General features: G+C 38.6%; 1 protein-coding gene across 7 annotated transcripts in view; it reads left to right on the forward strand.

Moving 5' to 3' along the window:
- Positions 1-17,225, forward strand: part of CDC42BPB (CDC42 binding protein kinase beta) — a 97,472-nt gene that overhangs the window by 68,677 nt on the left and 11,570 nt on the right. For 5 of the 7 annotated variants that reach the window (XR_013922237.1, XM_080346193.1, XM_080346195.1 and 2 more), the window contains exons 18-29: positions 734-839; positions 2,424-2,572; positions 3,183-3,277; positions 3,365-3,444; positions 6,026-6,115; positions 6,546-6,620; positions 7,027-7,132; positions 10,182-10,318; positions 10,892-11,031; positions 12,615-12,696; positions 15,985-16,201; positions 16,592-16,654. Coding sequence is in view for 6 of the 7 variants with exons in the window: in XM_080346193.1 (XP_080202319.1) it covers positions 734-839; positions 2,424-2,572; positions 3,183-3,277; positions 3,365-3,444; positions 6,026-6,115; positions 6,546-6,620; positions 7,027-7,132; positions 10,182-10,318; positions 10,892-11,031; positions 12,615-12,696; positions 15,985-16,201; positions 16,592-16,654 (1,340 nt within the window). In the remaining variant the exon portion in view is untranslated. The remainder of the gene's footprint in view (positions 1-733; positions 840-2,423; positions 2,573-3,182; positions 3,278-3,364; positions 3,445-6,025; positions 6,116-6,545; positions 6,621-7,026; positions 7,133-10,181; positions 10,319-10,891; positions 11,032-12,614; positions 12,697-15,984; positions 16,202-16,591; positions 16,655-17,225) is intronic. The other 2 variants (XM_080346197.1, XM_080346198.1) reach the window with 1 other exon arrangement.

Consider the following 17,225-nt stretch of genomic DNA (forward strand, 5'->3'; position numbering starts at 1 on the left):
ACTTTTGAGATATTCACTGGCTTTTTTTTTAATGTATAGCTAATCCCTTTCTCTGTGTCTGGGATCAATAACAGCATGGTACTTCTCAGTGTTGGTTAATTGGTTTTCTTCTGCTTTCTAGTATTTCTGAATAGTAGCACCAAGTGAAATTGTCAGACACATTAAGTACAAAGGAGAGGGTTTTGGTGTCAGCTTACTTCAGTCTCTAAAGCAATCGTTAAATCACCCTATTTGGAATATGTTGATATATTCATTTGGGAAGACGGTCATGATTTAGAAGGTTCATATTAACATATAGAGAACCTAGTAGCTGTACTAGATAAGCACTTGCACTTAATTCACAGTCAGTTCTTTCCTCTGTTACTTGCTGTTTTAGCAAGCTATGTGCAACTATTTTCAGCATGCAAGACAAGGAGGACTTGAAGGTAGCCCCTATAAAAATCGAGCAAGCAATATGCAGATCATGTTCCATACAATAACAGTGAATGTCTACAGAACTCTCACTGATGGCAGAAGGGAAACTTCAGTTTCCCTGGCAACTGCCACAATCAAGAGAATCAGAGAAAAGAAAAACCTAAAGCAGTTTTCTATTGCTGGGAGAGTTTTCCCTGCTCTGTCCATTTCTGTTATGTCCCTAAATCCAGTGCAGACACTCTGATTATTTGGTGGTACAGTATTTGGTGCTATAAGCCACGAAACTGTTGAGTAACAGCTTTTTGTAATTGCGCAACAGGGTAAGTGACGAGAAGGATGCTCGTGGCTATCTCCAAGCATTAGCTTCCAAGATGACAGAAGAACTGGAATCATTGAGAAGTTCCAGTCTGGGGTCACGAACACTGGTAAGAAAAGAGCAAGTGTTCAGCCTGTCCTGGGGATGTGCACGGGGTTACATTTTTTGTTTCAGCTATCTGAATTATTTTCTAATAAATGCTCTGCTCTGCTTTCTAGTTTTTGTCTGTTGCTTGTGAGATTCATCTGGGTAATCTGATCAGAATTTTATAATCATGGGGAGCGGTTGCTTCATACTAATATCTGCCATCACAAACTGCTTTAAACAATATAGTGGGGAGAAGAAATAGTAATTTAAACTACTAAAGGGGAGTACAGAAATGTACCTCACCACGTTAGATGGAAGTGAATAATTTTAAGTGCCATTACAGTGAGGTAAAACAGTTTTCTCTTATGAACAAGTATTAGCTGGTTGATGTTGTTGCAAACTAGTGACACATCGAGAGCATGAAGCTTTATTCACATGCAGAACAATGAAACTTTATGCCATAATTTTCCTATACAGCAGTAACATGAATTCCCAAACACATCTGCCAAATAGAAGAGCTCTCATGAAGGAATATGGTTTCAAAGACAAAAACACTGTTTTGCATTAACAGGTACTAAATACCTACATCGGGGAAGGGAGAGCCATTTGCAGATAGACGTGGAACCTCATGTCCCCAGCACTGCCAGGCAGTGCTGCTGGTTTATTCAGATAAGAAGTCACTCACCCCTTCCAAACCTATGAATAGGAGAGAATAAGAGAAAGTTATGACTTCCTATGAGCTAGCATTTGCCTACATCATCAAGAGACTATTATAATATTGAGAGGTTTAATAGGAAGAAAGATGGGATCAAATGCAGTTGGCATTTTCTTCTTAGCTACTGCTGAAGTGAAGAACACTATCTGTTCTTTGTGTTATATCTGGGTTTGTAACTTCAGCAGAACCTGATCCAAGGCAATTGCTTCTTACCATTAAAAAATGCCTCTCATTTTCATGACTGTTATTTGCCAGTTCATGTGTAACTCGAGAGGTATCCATTAGGGAATATCAGAAATGTACACCACAGTGAAAAATACTTGGAAAAGCTTGGGAAATTAACTTTTGGGGGTAGTAGGGCAGAATTGCATTGTGTGTGCTGAAGTGTAGTGTATGCTGCTTAGCCAGTGTAAGAATTGTTTAGGAAGCAGGTATCTTGGGTATCTCAAGACCCAGATTGTTTCATTTTTTCATATTTTTGTCGCTCTCCATATGTTTTAAATTAGTATGTTTTACATGAAATATTTACCTTTTTCTCATGTTTGAAAAGACCAGTACATCGCTGTGCAAGTCTTATATTCTTTTCTAGATTGGACATTGAAAATGAACCGTTTTCACTGGGTTCTCTCCATTCGACTTCCATGCTCAGTGATCCAGCATTTCCATTTCAAGCATATTGTGTTAGGGGCTTAACCTGTGTAAAAATAGCTCATTACTTAATTTTTGTGTAACAAAGTCTGACTGTCAACTGATTTCCGTGCAGCAGCTATACTGTCTGTAACTAATTAAAAGAGCATTCTCTGAACCAGTGTGAAAGATAATTTATGTCTTTGAACAAGAAAAGAAACCTCTTTAGACAGTTTATTAATATTCAGTAACTTACTGCAACAGGATCCACTTTGGAAAGTGCGACGCAGCCAGAAGTTGGATATGTCAGCTCGGCTGGAATTACAGTCTGCCCTTGATGCAGAAATTCGTGCCAAACAACTGGTTCAAGAAGAGCTACGAAAAGTTAAAGATGCAAATATATCTTTTGAAAGGTAATAAAAGGCTTTGGTTCTGTTTGATTTTTAATGTACTACTCTAAACTACTGATTAGAAAAGTAACATTTTTCTTAAAATGGCCCCTTGTGCCTGCGATGTTGGACTTTGCCAGAAAGATCTCGTTCTACAGGCTACACGTTTCTTACATAGTCAAATGAGAACTGTAAAAATTTCTTCAGGGAAACATTTCACTGCTGTGAGTAGCTTGGTGATAAGATACAGATCTCGGGTGCCTGGCAGGGGGCAAAGGCAAATTCAAAGCAAATTCAATACCTTTTCTTGGGCTAACTGGAATTCTTGGGAATTAAAAACCAAACTACTATTAGAATAATTTCCTTTGGCAGATATCTATAATGATAGCAGGAGTCTCAAGTACAGTTTTCACCATCCAGTCAAGTAGTGAGGTGCCTATTCAGGGGAAAAATAAAATTAATTAGCCTTAAAAAATTATTTTAAAAAAACACCACCACTCCTCAAAAGAAAGAAAATAAAAAGGCATTTTCCAAAACTCTGAGATGTAAGACAAGAAATGAACAAACTTGTGCGTTGGTATTCCTGCCTTTGAGATATTTCAGATTGCATTTTGATCATATTGTGTTATTTTAGTAAATTAAAGGAATCGGAAGCAAAAAATAGGGAACTTTTGGAAGAGATGGAAAGTTTGAAGAAAAAACTGGAAGAAAAATACAGAACAGATTCAGGTAATTAAAGTTACTGTGTTTCAAGATATTTCTAATGGTACCTGCAATGTTGCCTTTTAGCTAAGCCTGTTCTGCTTTGGGTTTTAGGTCTCAAACTTCCAGACTTTCAAGATTCCATTTTTGAATATTTCAACACCTCTCCTCTTGCACGTGATCTGACTTTCAGAGTGAGTTATTACATAAAATAACTATAAAAATGTGATAACTTAATTGTATTTTTATTATTTAAAAATAGCATTTGGTCACTCTCTGGCATATTAGCCAAATGAGCGTGACACAGAATTCAATGCCCAGTCAATGTCAGATTGCTTGGCATTTTGTAGAGAAGCTGGCACCTTTGGGAAATATTCCCAGAGGTTCACATGAATTATTTCCCATTTTAGCTTCTTTGTTTAGGCTAATCTCAAACATTTGGCTAAATAATATATATTCAGGGATATTTGGAGAAAGTGGCACACCCTGTTACAAATAAGGGATTAAATGCTTTGCAGCTGGAAGATGGTGGTTAATACCAGGAAAAGTATTCACACAGTTCAAGGAGTGTTTAAACAGATATGTAAAACTGTTGGCTCCAGATCTTAATGGAGTGGTTAGAGTAGAAAGAACTGGGAAGAGAATCAGAGGACCCACAAGATTTTGGTGTAATTAGTTTATCATGACACACCCTCTGATCCTTAGAAAACTCGTCATACAAATCACAGCTCCAAGTGGGCGTTTTACTCAAAAAGGTTTGTGCATTCCCTGAGGAAGCAGCTATTAAATGCAACATTGAATCACACTTCCTTACTTCATGATCTCTTGGTCCCTGAAGATTTTCTATGTTTCTTTTTTTTTCTTTTTTTAATCTTTTTTTTTTTCCCAAAACATATAGACAGTTTAGAATAAAATCAAGAGCTTGAACTGGAAGGAATAATCTGTTACATTTATGGAGCTGCATTAAAGGGGCTCAGGTTAAAACATCATCAGTCTGGTTAGATTTTATATTGGAAATGTGTAGTCTCTATTTTTTATTTTCCAAATTGTCACTGTTGCTAAAAAGGAAGCCTATGGACATGCTCTGATATTTGCATATACATAGTATATGTGCTGTTCCTGCTCACAAAATGTCCATGCTGGCTTTCTTGCTGAAGCAGCAAGATGTGCAATATGGATGAGGTGGAGAGAAGAGAAAGAAACATGATATATGCTGCTATCTGAATAATAATTTCTGTCTACCGACCTTGATATTTTACAACATTGCTTTAAAAAGCACCAGATATACTTAAAACAGTGGCATGTAGAATATCAAGCCCGTAACTAATCAAGATTCCATTCTACAGGTCCTGCAATAAATATGTAGTCACTATGGAAATGCAGGTGGCATTTTCTGATGAATTACATTAAAATTGCTGATACCGTACCTAATGACTTGCATTAACAATTTTTTTTCATGTGCACTTTTAAAGATAGTCCAGGTCATCTGCTCTGGGTTAATTTAGTTTGAATAAATATCATTTGGCCATATAAAACATTTTATTTAGCTAGCCTATTAATATTCTATCCGAAGTTTTCCTGTGGGTGATAAGTGATCATTTTTATCCCTCATATCCATTACAACAAAGGATTCTGTTTCTTCTTCGTCTACATCTTCTCTTCTAGCCTTTTGGGAAGAAGTAAGTTTTTGCTAGTAGTTTTGTCTCCTTATTTTGTCGTGACCTGTTATAGTAAAAATGCCCTTCTAAAACTAGATATCGTGCTTCCTTAACTTTTCTATAACTTAATCCACTAAATAGAGCTAGTTTAGTTTTGTTTTAATACCTCTTTACAGGCTTATATTTTCATTATCTATATGGCTAAAGCTGAAACACACAGCGTTTTTAAATAGTTCATGTTACATAATGCACAATTTGATCTTAAATGGCCCATCCCTACCAATCAAATCAAAACAAAAAAAAAAATAACAAATATCTGAACGTATTTAGTGAGCTAACTGAGCTTGAGCCATCTTCCTGTCTAAACTGGCTGGGAAGTGAATGATTCATTACTTGTTGCCTTTAGTGCTAATTACATCATTGTTGTGAAGTCTAATCTGCTGTTTGTTAGTCATGATTTTCATGATGTCTGCAGAGTACAGTGATGCAGTATCCTGCTTCCACACCCAGCTTCTTTAGCTCTGGAATTGTAGCATACTTCCCCCTTGTGCTGGTGATTAGTAGTTGCTAATTTAAGTGTGAAATTAATAGAAGGCTTGTAATGGATGCTCGTCTCTGAAATTTTTGTGAAATATTAGACAATGTGATTAAGTAGACATGATTCTTTTAATGACAAAGGCCAGATATCTTTGAACAACTTTTTAAAAGATTGTGTAGTACTACTTCAAGAATTTTTCTTCTGACAGAATTGCTGGCAGCTGTGTGCTAGAAAAATCCTAGTGTAGTAAGGAGAAATAAGCTATTTTGCCATGAGAAATACCATGAGAAATAAGGTGTTTTGTGGATGATTGCCAGGCTTCTCAAACATCATTCCATACGTGCATGCAGGAGATTAGACACAACTTTACTGGGAGAAAGAGGCTGTTAGAGCATTAATGCTGCGTACTGTAGGGGGTTGCATTTCAGTACTTTCAGCTTTTCCAGAGTGGAGAGTTGTCAGATGTATGTGTCCTGCATATTGGAATCAGCACTGGGCTTTGTTTCCATTTTGTTGATGTGAGAACACTTTGTCAGATCTGTACTGTCTAATCTAACATGTTTGCTGTCACTTTTGCAGACCAGTTCTATTAGTGAGCAGGAAACACAATGTCCCAAGTCCGAAGTTTCACCATCTACTTCAGTTGTAACAGCAGAGCAACAACAAGAAGTAAGAGAGCCCTTATTTTACCCTGAAGAGTAATTCACTAGAAAGTCTCTCTGTCTTGTTCATGGTGAAGACATATTGCAGCATTTGTTATGAAGAAGCAGGATTGAATGTTGCTTATTTGCAATGTGTCAGTGTTAATTGCACCTGCTTTAAAGACAATTGCAAATGAAACCTTTTCGCTGGCTCTGTGTATGTTGATGTTCCTCATCTTCACATGTTTTCTGTATTGCTGCTTGTTTGTTAGTGTGCAGGCTTTCCTGTGAGTGCTTTAAAACACAATCTGTTTCTATTAAATCAGAATGGCAATGTTGATGATGATTAAAATTTTTATAATTAAAAAAAAATCAGAAAACAATAAGCTTTGCCACCCCAATCTTGAAACAAATTCTTGAAGCCTCATTTTGCTCAATTACAGTTTTTTGTGATTCAGGAACCAATTCGGCTTCAGAGGATGCCTGCTGCTCCTTCCCCCACCATTCAATCCATTTCTCTAGCTGTACCAAAGGTAGGGGGACTGTACTAACCTTATTCTAAAGAACAAAGGAAAAAATAGCATATATTATAAATTAGCCCTCCATGTTTGTTCTTGTCCTGTTTGGGTTTGTCACGTGTTTGTTTGTTAGGTCTGTGTTTTTAATGAAAAGTTTCCAAATGCAAGTGGATGGGGTTTGATTTGTCAGAAGGGATAACAACAAATAATTGGTCATATGTTTAGGTTTGACCCTCTTACGCAGTTGGAAATGAAACTGTTACTGTTGTCTTGCAGCACCATTTACAAGCTGCACTTACTTGGAAGAAGCCCAGGTTTCATAACGTACACTCTGATATCTGGAGGGTGGTGAAGGGAGACGTTTGCATTGCATAAGTATAGAAAGTGAAAAGTTATTTTTTGTCCTGAATGTATCTTTCAGCCTAAAGCTCACCAGCTCAATATCAAGTCATTCACGAGCCCTACTCAGTGTAGTCATTGCACCTCTCTTATGGTGGGATTAGTTCGACAAGGTTATGCCTGTGACGGTGAGTCAGTTAAACTTCTTATATTGTCAGCAAGTCCCTGAAAAAGTCATCCCAAAACACTAATGTATTTTAAAGCAACCATTTCTTTGGAGAGGGAGTGGTTCCCCTTTCTTTTGCATCATCATGAGAGTTCTAAAGTCAAAGAATGAATATAAGCCCTCATGGTTTCTTTTAATATTGCTGATTAATTCTGCTACCATTAGCGCTGTTAATAGTGTGAGTTGGGGAGGCAGGCAAGGCAGGACTCTTCTGTTTCTATTTTGTGAAAGACTCTGGGAATGCTCTGGTAACATGGATCCAAGTCTACCTATTTTGTGCAATCTTGATCATATAGGTTGGGAGGACCATTTGCTTGTTTTTTTCAGCCTGTAGCCTGTCTTGCTGTCCTTTAGTTTTATTTAAAATGCTTTTCCTGATGCATGTGTCCCTATTGAATTCCTCGTTTGACTATATGGAGGTATTTTTCTTTGCATATAACTTACCCCTGTCTTGATTAGGCACATGAACTCAGGAAGTAGTCCACAACTCTGTTGGAGACACTACAGTATAAATAACCTCATTGTATTTCTGTGCCCAGCTCAGTTCTAGCTAGTGACGCCCTCTCCACTGACACCTTCAGTATCATTTTCAGATTGCCTCATTTGCCCTTCAGGGCTTTTTTCCTGGCAGATCTCCTGGTGACAGTTCTTCCCCAGGAGCACCTATCCCTCTGCCAGTACCTGCCCTGGGGCTGCCTTTTGTTTCCTGCTGCTGACAGTTCTGAACTCTAGCTTTGCGTCTCTTCCTGCAAGTTTGAAATGATCTTTTTCCCCTAGTGTAGCTATCAATTTTGCTCTTTTTTTTTTCTCATGTATTTTGATTGAGCTCTGCATCATTAATTTTCCAGTTTGCCTCTTCTACTCCAGATCTTGATAGCTACAGAAAAAAAATAGAATCACATCGACATAAGAATAGAGATTATTCCAGCAGAACAAACCTTTGCCATGTTCTACTCCTAATCACTTGCTTTTCTCAATTTCTCCTCTTTGTAATGATGGAGAGTAGCTAAAATACAGCTGCAGTTCCAGAGGCCTGTGGAACTGGTGATATCCTGTGGGTTTTGCCCATTCTGCAACCGATGTGCCTTGATACGCACAGTCCCAAATAATAATGATGTTTTCTGAGAGGACTGAATTTATTATCTGGTCTTGGGGAGCACCTACAGCACTTGGCATGTATGACTTTTTGGTACCTGTGTCCTCCTGGGAGCAGCCTGCAGCTCAAAGAATGGGCCAGGCAGGCTGCTCTGGGCTGCTCCCCTGCTGGCTGCTCCCTCGGGCCTCAGGAGGAGGAGAAGGAGGAGGTTTGTAGCCCAGTCCGTGGCTCTGGCAGAGGCAGGCAGTTTCCAGATTTTCTAGAATGCTTTGACCCTTTGTAATTATGGGACTAGATATGTGTCGAGAGTTTGATTGCAGGGTGACAATAAAACCGTGGCAGATGTATTGTTAACCCCCGCTCCCCCCACTTGCTCCTTGAGCACCTCCCTCTCCCCGCTTCCCACTCAGGACAGGCAATTGGGAGGGAAAGAAGGACAGAGAGAAGAGAGCTGGAAAAATTAAAAATGTTTTACTAATGCCACTAGTAAGAATAGAGAAAATAATGCAAAATACACAAAACCAATCTTGAAAGTCCCAGCAACTGCAGAGCCGGCACCTGAAATCCTGGACTGGACTCTGCAGCCAACCGGAGCTGGATTCAGTCTGTCACTAGGCCTCAGCTCACAGGGATGACTAGCAAGGTCCTCTCCCAGTGTCGGCCATAAGGAAAAAGGGATGAAATCCTCGCGATCTCCCACTTTTATATGAAATATTCACATGAATGGAATGCTATACTCAGTGGGTCAGTTTCTTGGTCACCTGTTTTCTCATTGCCCCTCTCACAAGAGGTACATCCATCCTTATCAATAACCTTGCATTCCATTGCTGTGTTTACCAAAACATGTATCTGGTTCTCCAGGAAAATGCAGCTGATATGAAAGCTTTAGCTGACAGGCAAATTCACTAAAAGAGAAACTTGTTTTTAACAAAACCAGGACAATGTGCATGAGGTATCTGCCAGATGAGAACATGGTGAGGAGGACGCATAGGACAGGTGACAGTGCCAGGCTGCTCTCCCACCGCCTTACCAAAGTGTTGGTAGGAACAGGGAGCTGGGACAAAGCAGGCAAAATATCTGTGGAAAGATCTGGCCCATAAACCTGGGGGTCAGATGCCTCGATGTAACATGGTTAGTTCATTCTGCAGTTCTTGCAGTATGTCCCATGTGAAGGGGTGTATATTCTGGGTTTTTTCTGTGTATGGCTTCTGTGCAAAGTGCTCTATAGATGAGAGACCTAGAGACCTCTGTGCCTCTTGTACAGCACAAAGTGGTATAAATGGCAAGAAAGGATGCAATGATTAGTATTCATGTTTGCTCCTTATTTGAACTCTGAGGTGTATATATGCCCCTTTCACCACACAGCATTTCAGTCCTTGTTCCCTGATTTCCGCTTTATTTTGCGTTCAAGTCTGTTGCGGGTGTTTAACAGTTTAACCCTTTCTATTTTTTTTGGTCACTTTAGTTTTACTTTGTCTTTGCAGTATTCTTGCATAGTTGGATCAAATTAAACTACTATATTTATCTTGTATCCTATCAGTGCCCTATTATTTTTATTCCTCCTTTATTAATACTTTTTCTCTTCTGTGACGGGGTTAGTTGCTGCTTAACACCAATGACACTGTCCAACTCCTTTCTCCTGGAAAGCTCTTTCATGAGTTACCTTGAAATGTGGACTCAGTTCCATCCCTTCATGGAAGTAATAGGCTTCAAAGAGAAAATAAAAAGACTTAGAAGAGTCTCATACAATACCTAGGTGTGTTCGCTCCGTTACCATAGTGGTCTGTTGCAATATTTGACTGCCAGTTTTGGTGTGATTGATTAATTTGCTGAGCATAAGGGCAGACTACGTTGATCTCCTGTTACAATTGACTCATACACGCATTTCACTGTGAATTTTCTCTTTTGTACTTAGTGTGTTCATTTGCATGCCATGTTTCCTGCAAGGATAGTGCACCTCAGGTCTGCCCCATACCCCCTGAGCAAGCCAAAAGGCCTCTCGGAGTAGATGTGCAAAGAGGAATAGGAACCGCCTATAAAGGTTATGTCAAGGTAATCGTCTTTTGTTCTTGGACAAGAGAAGAATACTAAACCTCACTTACAGCCTTGCAGCTTAGAACCTCTAAGTATGTTTAAACAAATCTTCTAAATTGTGCTAAAGCCTTAAGGCTTTTTGTGCTATCTCTGTAACTTATTTAACCTTCGTTGCTTTAGATGTGGGAGAAACGGTTGGTTTTACTGCAAGAGCTAAAGGTTAGTGGATTAGTAGCTATGGTGTTCATAAGCAGCAAGGGGGGAAAAGCATGCTTTAAGGAACAATTTCTATCGTTGATGTAAGCATAATATAAAAAGTGAACTGTCCTACCATTTTGGCATTTCTGGAATATACAAGCCCTGTTGTTTGTCCTAATACTAGCTAATATATTTATTAAACTGTAACAGGGAATGGTTGAACTTAAGGGAAAAATTATTTCTTGATTACTTGACATTTTCACTCCATTTTGAAGGGCAAGTAGAACGTGTTCTAATTCCATTGATCTGAGTATATGCTTTTCTAAATGTCTCGACTTTCTGTGTCTACTACATGTGCTTACATTTAATAAGCAATCAGTTATTTTTACACAGGTCCCAAAGCCTACAGGAGTTAAGAAGGGGTGGCAGAGGGCTTACGCAGTTGTCTGTGACTGTAAACTGTTCTTATATGATGTGCCTGAAGGAAAATCCACCCAGCCTGGAGTTGTTGCAAGTCAAGTCTTGGATCTCAGGTTTGTATTATTATGACAGGGTAGAAATCCTCTGTATTTTTTTCCTAACAGGAATATGTATTTATAGTACACAAGAAACATGAAGCTCATGGGAGCTCTGTTCTGAGAAGACCTGTGTGTTCTGTATATAGACTGCAGCTAAGTTTAGGCTGAACAAGTTGGCTCAACAAGAAGTCACTTTAGTGACTTTATAGTCATTTGTACTACAGTCACTAATATTTACAGTATTAGCATCCTCCTTCCTAGAATTCCATGCGCACACATGGAAAACAAATAGACTTTGGTAGATTGGTTTTTTGCCTCCCTGCACTCTGACCTGAACACTGAGTCACAGATCATCCCCTAACCAGGAGTTTCAGGAACAGTAGAAAAACTGAAGTAATCTGCGGAAAAGCACTGAGTAATTTACAGTGCAAGTGGCTCTGACCCTGCCTTTTCACAGGAGTCATTTTTTCTTGGTGAACCATTTGAACCACCAAACAATGTCTACAAAAGATCTGAGACTTACATTGATCTGAGTGACCAAAAAGGTTGGGTTTTTTTTAATTTCGATTTATGGAAATACCAAGACAGTATAATACCTTTTGATGTTACAGCACCTTCTGTCTCTGTTGAACATAAAGCTTGCATTCACAAGCACCTTGGTTTATATTTTTTCGAGACAGCACTACCATGGGGTTGCACCATTACTGGTACTCTGTTCTCACATTTATTTCCTGAGAGCCATCAGTGTCAGCTTTCTCTGACACGCTGGCAGTGGGAGCAGAAGCATTGGGAGTATTGCAGATAACAACATTCCCATCAATACGTTGCTTGGAGCAGCTCAGCCAGATATTATACCAACTGTCCCATGCTTTATCTGCTTATTGTAGCTGCCTCTTTGAGTCTGTCTTCTGAGGATTCTTCAATGTTTTAATAGACGTTCACCACCACAGCTATGAATTCTAGCATGGACAAGTTTCAGACATTAATGTCATCTTTACACTAACATTGGCAATTATGGTGATCAACTTGGTCAAATTCAGTTTCAAAAGGCTTGTGTAGACAAGCCCTCTGGGGTTGAGCACTCTGAAATGCAAAAGTTATTCTGATGTCTGTTTACTTTACTGTAATAGAGAATAAAATCTATCTGTTTTGAAAACCCTTATTTGAATCCCACAGACTATAATTATGTTGCCAAGAGCTTTTTATGTGATTTTTCTTTTTTTCCAAAGGCCCCTCTCTTGCTACACATTGAGGTATGAATTATTCATTTCTAATGTGTCTGCTGGGCTGGAAGAGCAATATTCTTGCTGCTAATTGTAGAATAGGTGTGATTGGTAAACCAAAACTACAGAAAGCCACCCCACTTAGCTTCAGATGGACTGAGTTACACGTACTGGATGCTGTAGAGACATAACTAAAGCTTGTGAGTTGTTTGAGTCGAGGATGGTTAGAGCATAACAAAGCGGTGACGGCATTTGTGGCCTCTGTGCGGTGTTAGGAGATTGCAGCCTATCGAAACAGTTGTGATATGGGTTAGATTTTGCTGATTAACGTTAGTATGTGCCTGTCTGTGATTCTCTTGCTCTCTTTCTTACTAGAGATGAAGATTTTTGTGTGAGCTCTGTCCTGGCATCGGATGTAATACATGCAACTCGCAAAGACATCCCTTGTATATTCAGGGTATGGCTGCTAATTTACTCTTAGAGAAAATACAAGTTGAATATCAGGGTTTGTGTTGGTAGTGAAATATGTTATCCATATTTAATGTTTATTAATTTATGCAGAAGTATAAGAATTTACAAGGCATACTGAAATGTGTAGAACAACAATATAATACTTTTCTTACAACTGAACTGTAAAGAACAAAGTTATCCTTATCTTGCTGCTTCTTTGTGTATAAAGTTTGGCTTATTTTTGTTTTCTTGATTATAATTCGGTATATTTTCATCTCCCCTTCGATTGGTGTTACCAGGTCCTGTTCTTTCTTTCTTGGCTTTGGAGGACTCTTGCTTAGTAACTGATGCTGTAACATCAGAGTAGGCTGAAGCTGGGTTGTGTTCACCGATTCTAGTTTGCCATGTATTGTCTTGTATAAAAACATACAGCTGATGTTTCAGTTTCCTTAACTTTGTATTTAAGTATAGTAGAAGAAAAAAAAAAAAGAGAAAATAATTAGCTTAATTCTAATATTATCTTTGATATATGTTCTATCTGAATGCTATATTTAGTTTTTAAAACCTAGCAAGGAAGTTCCTGTTGTTATGTGAATTATATTTAATTTGAAATTTTAAAATACAGAGAAGAGTATGTTAGTAGCCAATATCTATAATCCCTTGCATTTGAATACAGAAACTGTTCTCAGCATCCTGATCCTCAGTCTTTTAGAATCAAATCAGTGGAACACAGAAGCCAAAGAGCTGACAGTCACATGTGATCCCAGTCATTTGGTCCTTCAGAGTTCTACATATAGGAAATGTCTTGGCTGCTTGAATGCTGCTGTGGCTTTGCTTTTCTGCTTTTTCTGTAGAAATGTTTTCTGCAGTGGATTTTCATCCTTTAGTTTACTACTACTTTTTCTTTCATTTTTCTCTTGTTTCTAAATGTTTTGTTTTATTCCCATCTGTCCGCTCTCTTCTGAAATGAGTGAATGTGGAATACTATGGGAAAGGGCTTCCAAGGAGAGAAAACGAGCTATGTAGAATGGTGGTTGATTCATTTACGAACACGGCATCCATACAGTTTAGCCTGCTTGACTTGCGTCTATAATCTCTGCCTGCAGTTTTGGACTGAAAAGATACCTAAGAAAAAAGCTTCTGTCGGATATCCCCATGTAAGAATACTTGTTTGGATAGACATGACCAAGTGGCTCCACGGTTTGATCCAGATGCTAAAGAGATTTGATAAATTAACTAGAAGCCTGCTGTGGGGGTATATAATCTATTTAGATACCCTGCTGACAGGGACCAGAGAGGGTGCTGACAAAGTCCACCTCTTTTCACAGTTCTATGTCCTTCAAAGGAAGGAATTCCTGAAACTGGAAATCAGTGATATCTGATGCAAGGCAGTCTATTTTCTACATTTCATTTAATTCTAGATTTGCATCCCGCTGACATAATGACATAGAGTGGCTTCTACGCAACAGTTAAAGCTCTTACTTTTCATCATCTGTGTAAAAATGCGGTCCTTCTTTCATGTATATTATTTCATGTAACACATAATGATATTGATGGCCCACCAAAGACAGATTTTCATTTGTTTTGGATCTTCCACCGACAGAAAGCAACACCAGAATGCTGCCAGACGCTAAAATATTCCCAGCTCTAACCCCGCCTCCCCCCATGAAATCAAGAAGAGGAAGAACATGTCTCAAACTCAAACATCTCTCCTTGGTAACCAGTCCTTAAAGCTGCGTGTCAGGCCGTCCTGGCGTCCAGACACTGCAATCTAAGTGCATTTTTAATAATAGCATGAGAGTATCTGTAGTGCAGTCCTTCCACTGCCTCGCAGTTTGAGTTAAGAAGCCTTGAGTTTCATAGAAAATTCTGGATTTTGGTATGATGGATTATGCTAGGTAAATTATAACCAACTTCTCCTGTTTTTTTCCTGCATTTGACTGCATGTAAGATGCCACCTTCAAAAGACTGAGGAGTAATACATCATGGTACCTCAAAGAGAAAACCATAGTTAAAGTCTGGTTTGGTTTTGTTTATGGATATAGAAATATTATCCATTATGCATCCATCCATCTTTAAAATATGAATGCTTAGTTACAGTTTAGAGCAGAGCTTGATGCAGAATAATAGTGAGCTACGAACAGTTGCAAACTTTTTCATTCGTTTCCTACTGCTCTTCACTTTTGCCTTACTTCTGGAGTCTATCTTTGGCATCCTATTGTTCAAAGCTTACTTTCAGTTGTGTGGTTTTGGATCTGTTGTTTTGTTTTGGTTCGTCGTTGTTATTTTTTTTTCTTTAAGATGAATATTCTTGCTTAATTCACTCTTTCAGGAAGTGTATGTTGTGTAACCACATCATCCATCTTTATGGTGATTTTCTTATCAAGGCACATAAGCTGAAGATGTGTTATTCCATGTATGAATAGTCATAGCCTTCAGTTTTGCGCATTTCTACCTTTGCTCCTTTTTTCTGTTTAACTGTTGTTATTCTAAGGGTCTGTTGTGAGGGATGATACTGGCTGGGGGCCTGTTTGTGGCTGAAAGCAAAATTCCATGATCTCTTGTTTCCTACAACCTCTCCAGACAGACCACAGCACTAATATTCAGAACTACTAAGTGCATACTTTGGCCAACAGAAAGTTCCTGGGTCATTTTTCCATTCAGAATATGTTCTACTTTGAGATATATGAGACAATTTCCCTGAAAATTAAGTGAAGCCATTGCAATTTTCTTTTAACTTGGGGAAGCGGGAGAATGCAGGTCTCAAAATATGTTCCTCCAGAGCTTTGAATGTAGATATGATGTGCTTTTCCCCCCGGACAAATATTTTGAAAATTAAGTAGCAAAATCAAAATCTAGACCTGATTGTAGCAATGCCATTGAGTTTAAATGCATCTGACTCAGAAAGCACGTGTGGCATTTTCAATAAGTTATTACAAGATGGTGGGGGAGGGATCAGGACACATCACGGAATGCTACTGAAATTCCAGTTCAGAGCAGGAAGGAGCCCTTTGCTGGCCTATATTGATTATTGTAGGAAAGGAATGTAGTGTTCCTTGCCCATATTTTAGGATTCAGAATGATTGAGGAAAACTGAGTATTTTTAAACAAAACCAGAGGCTTGTGCATTTTTTCAAAGCACTGTGACCGTATTACTTCCGTACACACCACTCAGGTACATGATCACATTGTTATGAAAAAGTACAGTTTGCTTTCACAGCTTTGCGAAGTATATAATACTGACCGAAAGGACTTTTATTCTCTTACTAATTTATTTTTCTCTGTCTTTTAAAAGGTGACAGCCTCTCTCTTAGGTTTGCCTTCGAAGTCTTGTTCTCTACTGATCCTGACAGAAAATGAGAATGAGAAGAGAAAGTGGGTTGGAATCCTAGAAGGGCTGCAATCTATCCTGCACAAAAACAGACTGAAAAACCAGGTTGTGCATATTCCCCAAGAAGCCTATGACAGTACACTGCCTCTTATTAAAGCAAGTTTAGCTGCTGCTATTGTAGGTATGTTTTTTTTAACTTAAAAGTGTGTGAGAGTTGCTGGAACTTTTAGATAGGCTTCTGTAATGAGAGCACTGACACCTTGAAATAAATTCCTCAGCTAAATTCCTTCACAGGAATTTAATAACGGGGGGATGGGGAAATGCTAATCTTGCACTGATACTCAAATTTCTTCATCTACTCAGAGTAAATAATACTGTTCAGTTGTTTAACAGTTTTTTTTGCAGTAGGATATATAGTATGGTTTTGACAGACTGTGTGAACTTAATCAAAATTGGTTCTCTGTTGATAATCTGTTTGTCCAGAAATTTTTCTAGTTGTTCAAACAGTCTGTTTTAAAGATAAGATTAAGTATAGCAGAATTAATAACCTTTTATTTCCTTCTTGGTTTAGATCGAGATAGAATAGCAATTGGTTCAGAAGAAGGACTGTATGTGATTGAGGTGACCCGTGATGGTGAGTCAGACCGTAATGCATGCAGCAATTACATACAGAATAATGAGCTCCATAACTTTTATTGCTGTTATAATATAGGTTACACAACAGCCCTTCATGTATAGTAAGTATTAAGCACTCAGTTAATTGATAAGAAGGAAAAGTGAATGTGAGATATGGGCACTAATTTGGTCATTATCACTACATTCAGTTGACTGGCCGAAATTAAAGGGATGGGTTACTGGGCATATTCTGAAACGTTTGCACCTTAACTGTGTTTCCACAGCAGGCAGCAAAATGCTTCAGCACACAGAGCACGCACGGCACACACAGCAGAAGTTAATGCATAGTGAATTATCAGGCACTTACTAAATAGCACTTGAATTGAGTGAGAAAAACTTGACATGGGAACAGGCTTGCTCCAAACTGCACCATCAGGGACTTAAACTGCCATGAATTACAAGTTAGACAGCCAGCACAAGCAACGCAAGAGTTTATAGACTTTCCATTAAAGCTACCATGTATCATTGTCTGTTTCTTCCAGAAATTTGACAATCACCCGCATTGTTTCAGACCACCGGTGGCCAAAGCA

The sequence above is a fragment of the Nesoenas mayeri genome, assembly GCF_963082525.1.
Source record: "Nesoenas mayeri genome assembly, chromosome: 5".
NCBI classification, from domain to species: domain Eukaryota; kingdom Metazoa; phylum Chordata; class Aves; order Columbiformes; family Columbidae; genus Nesoenas; species Nesoenas mayeri.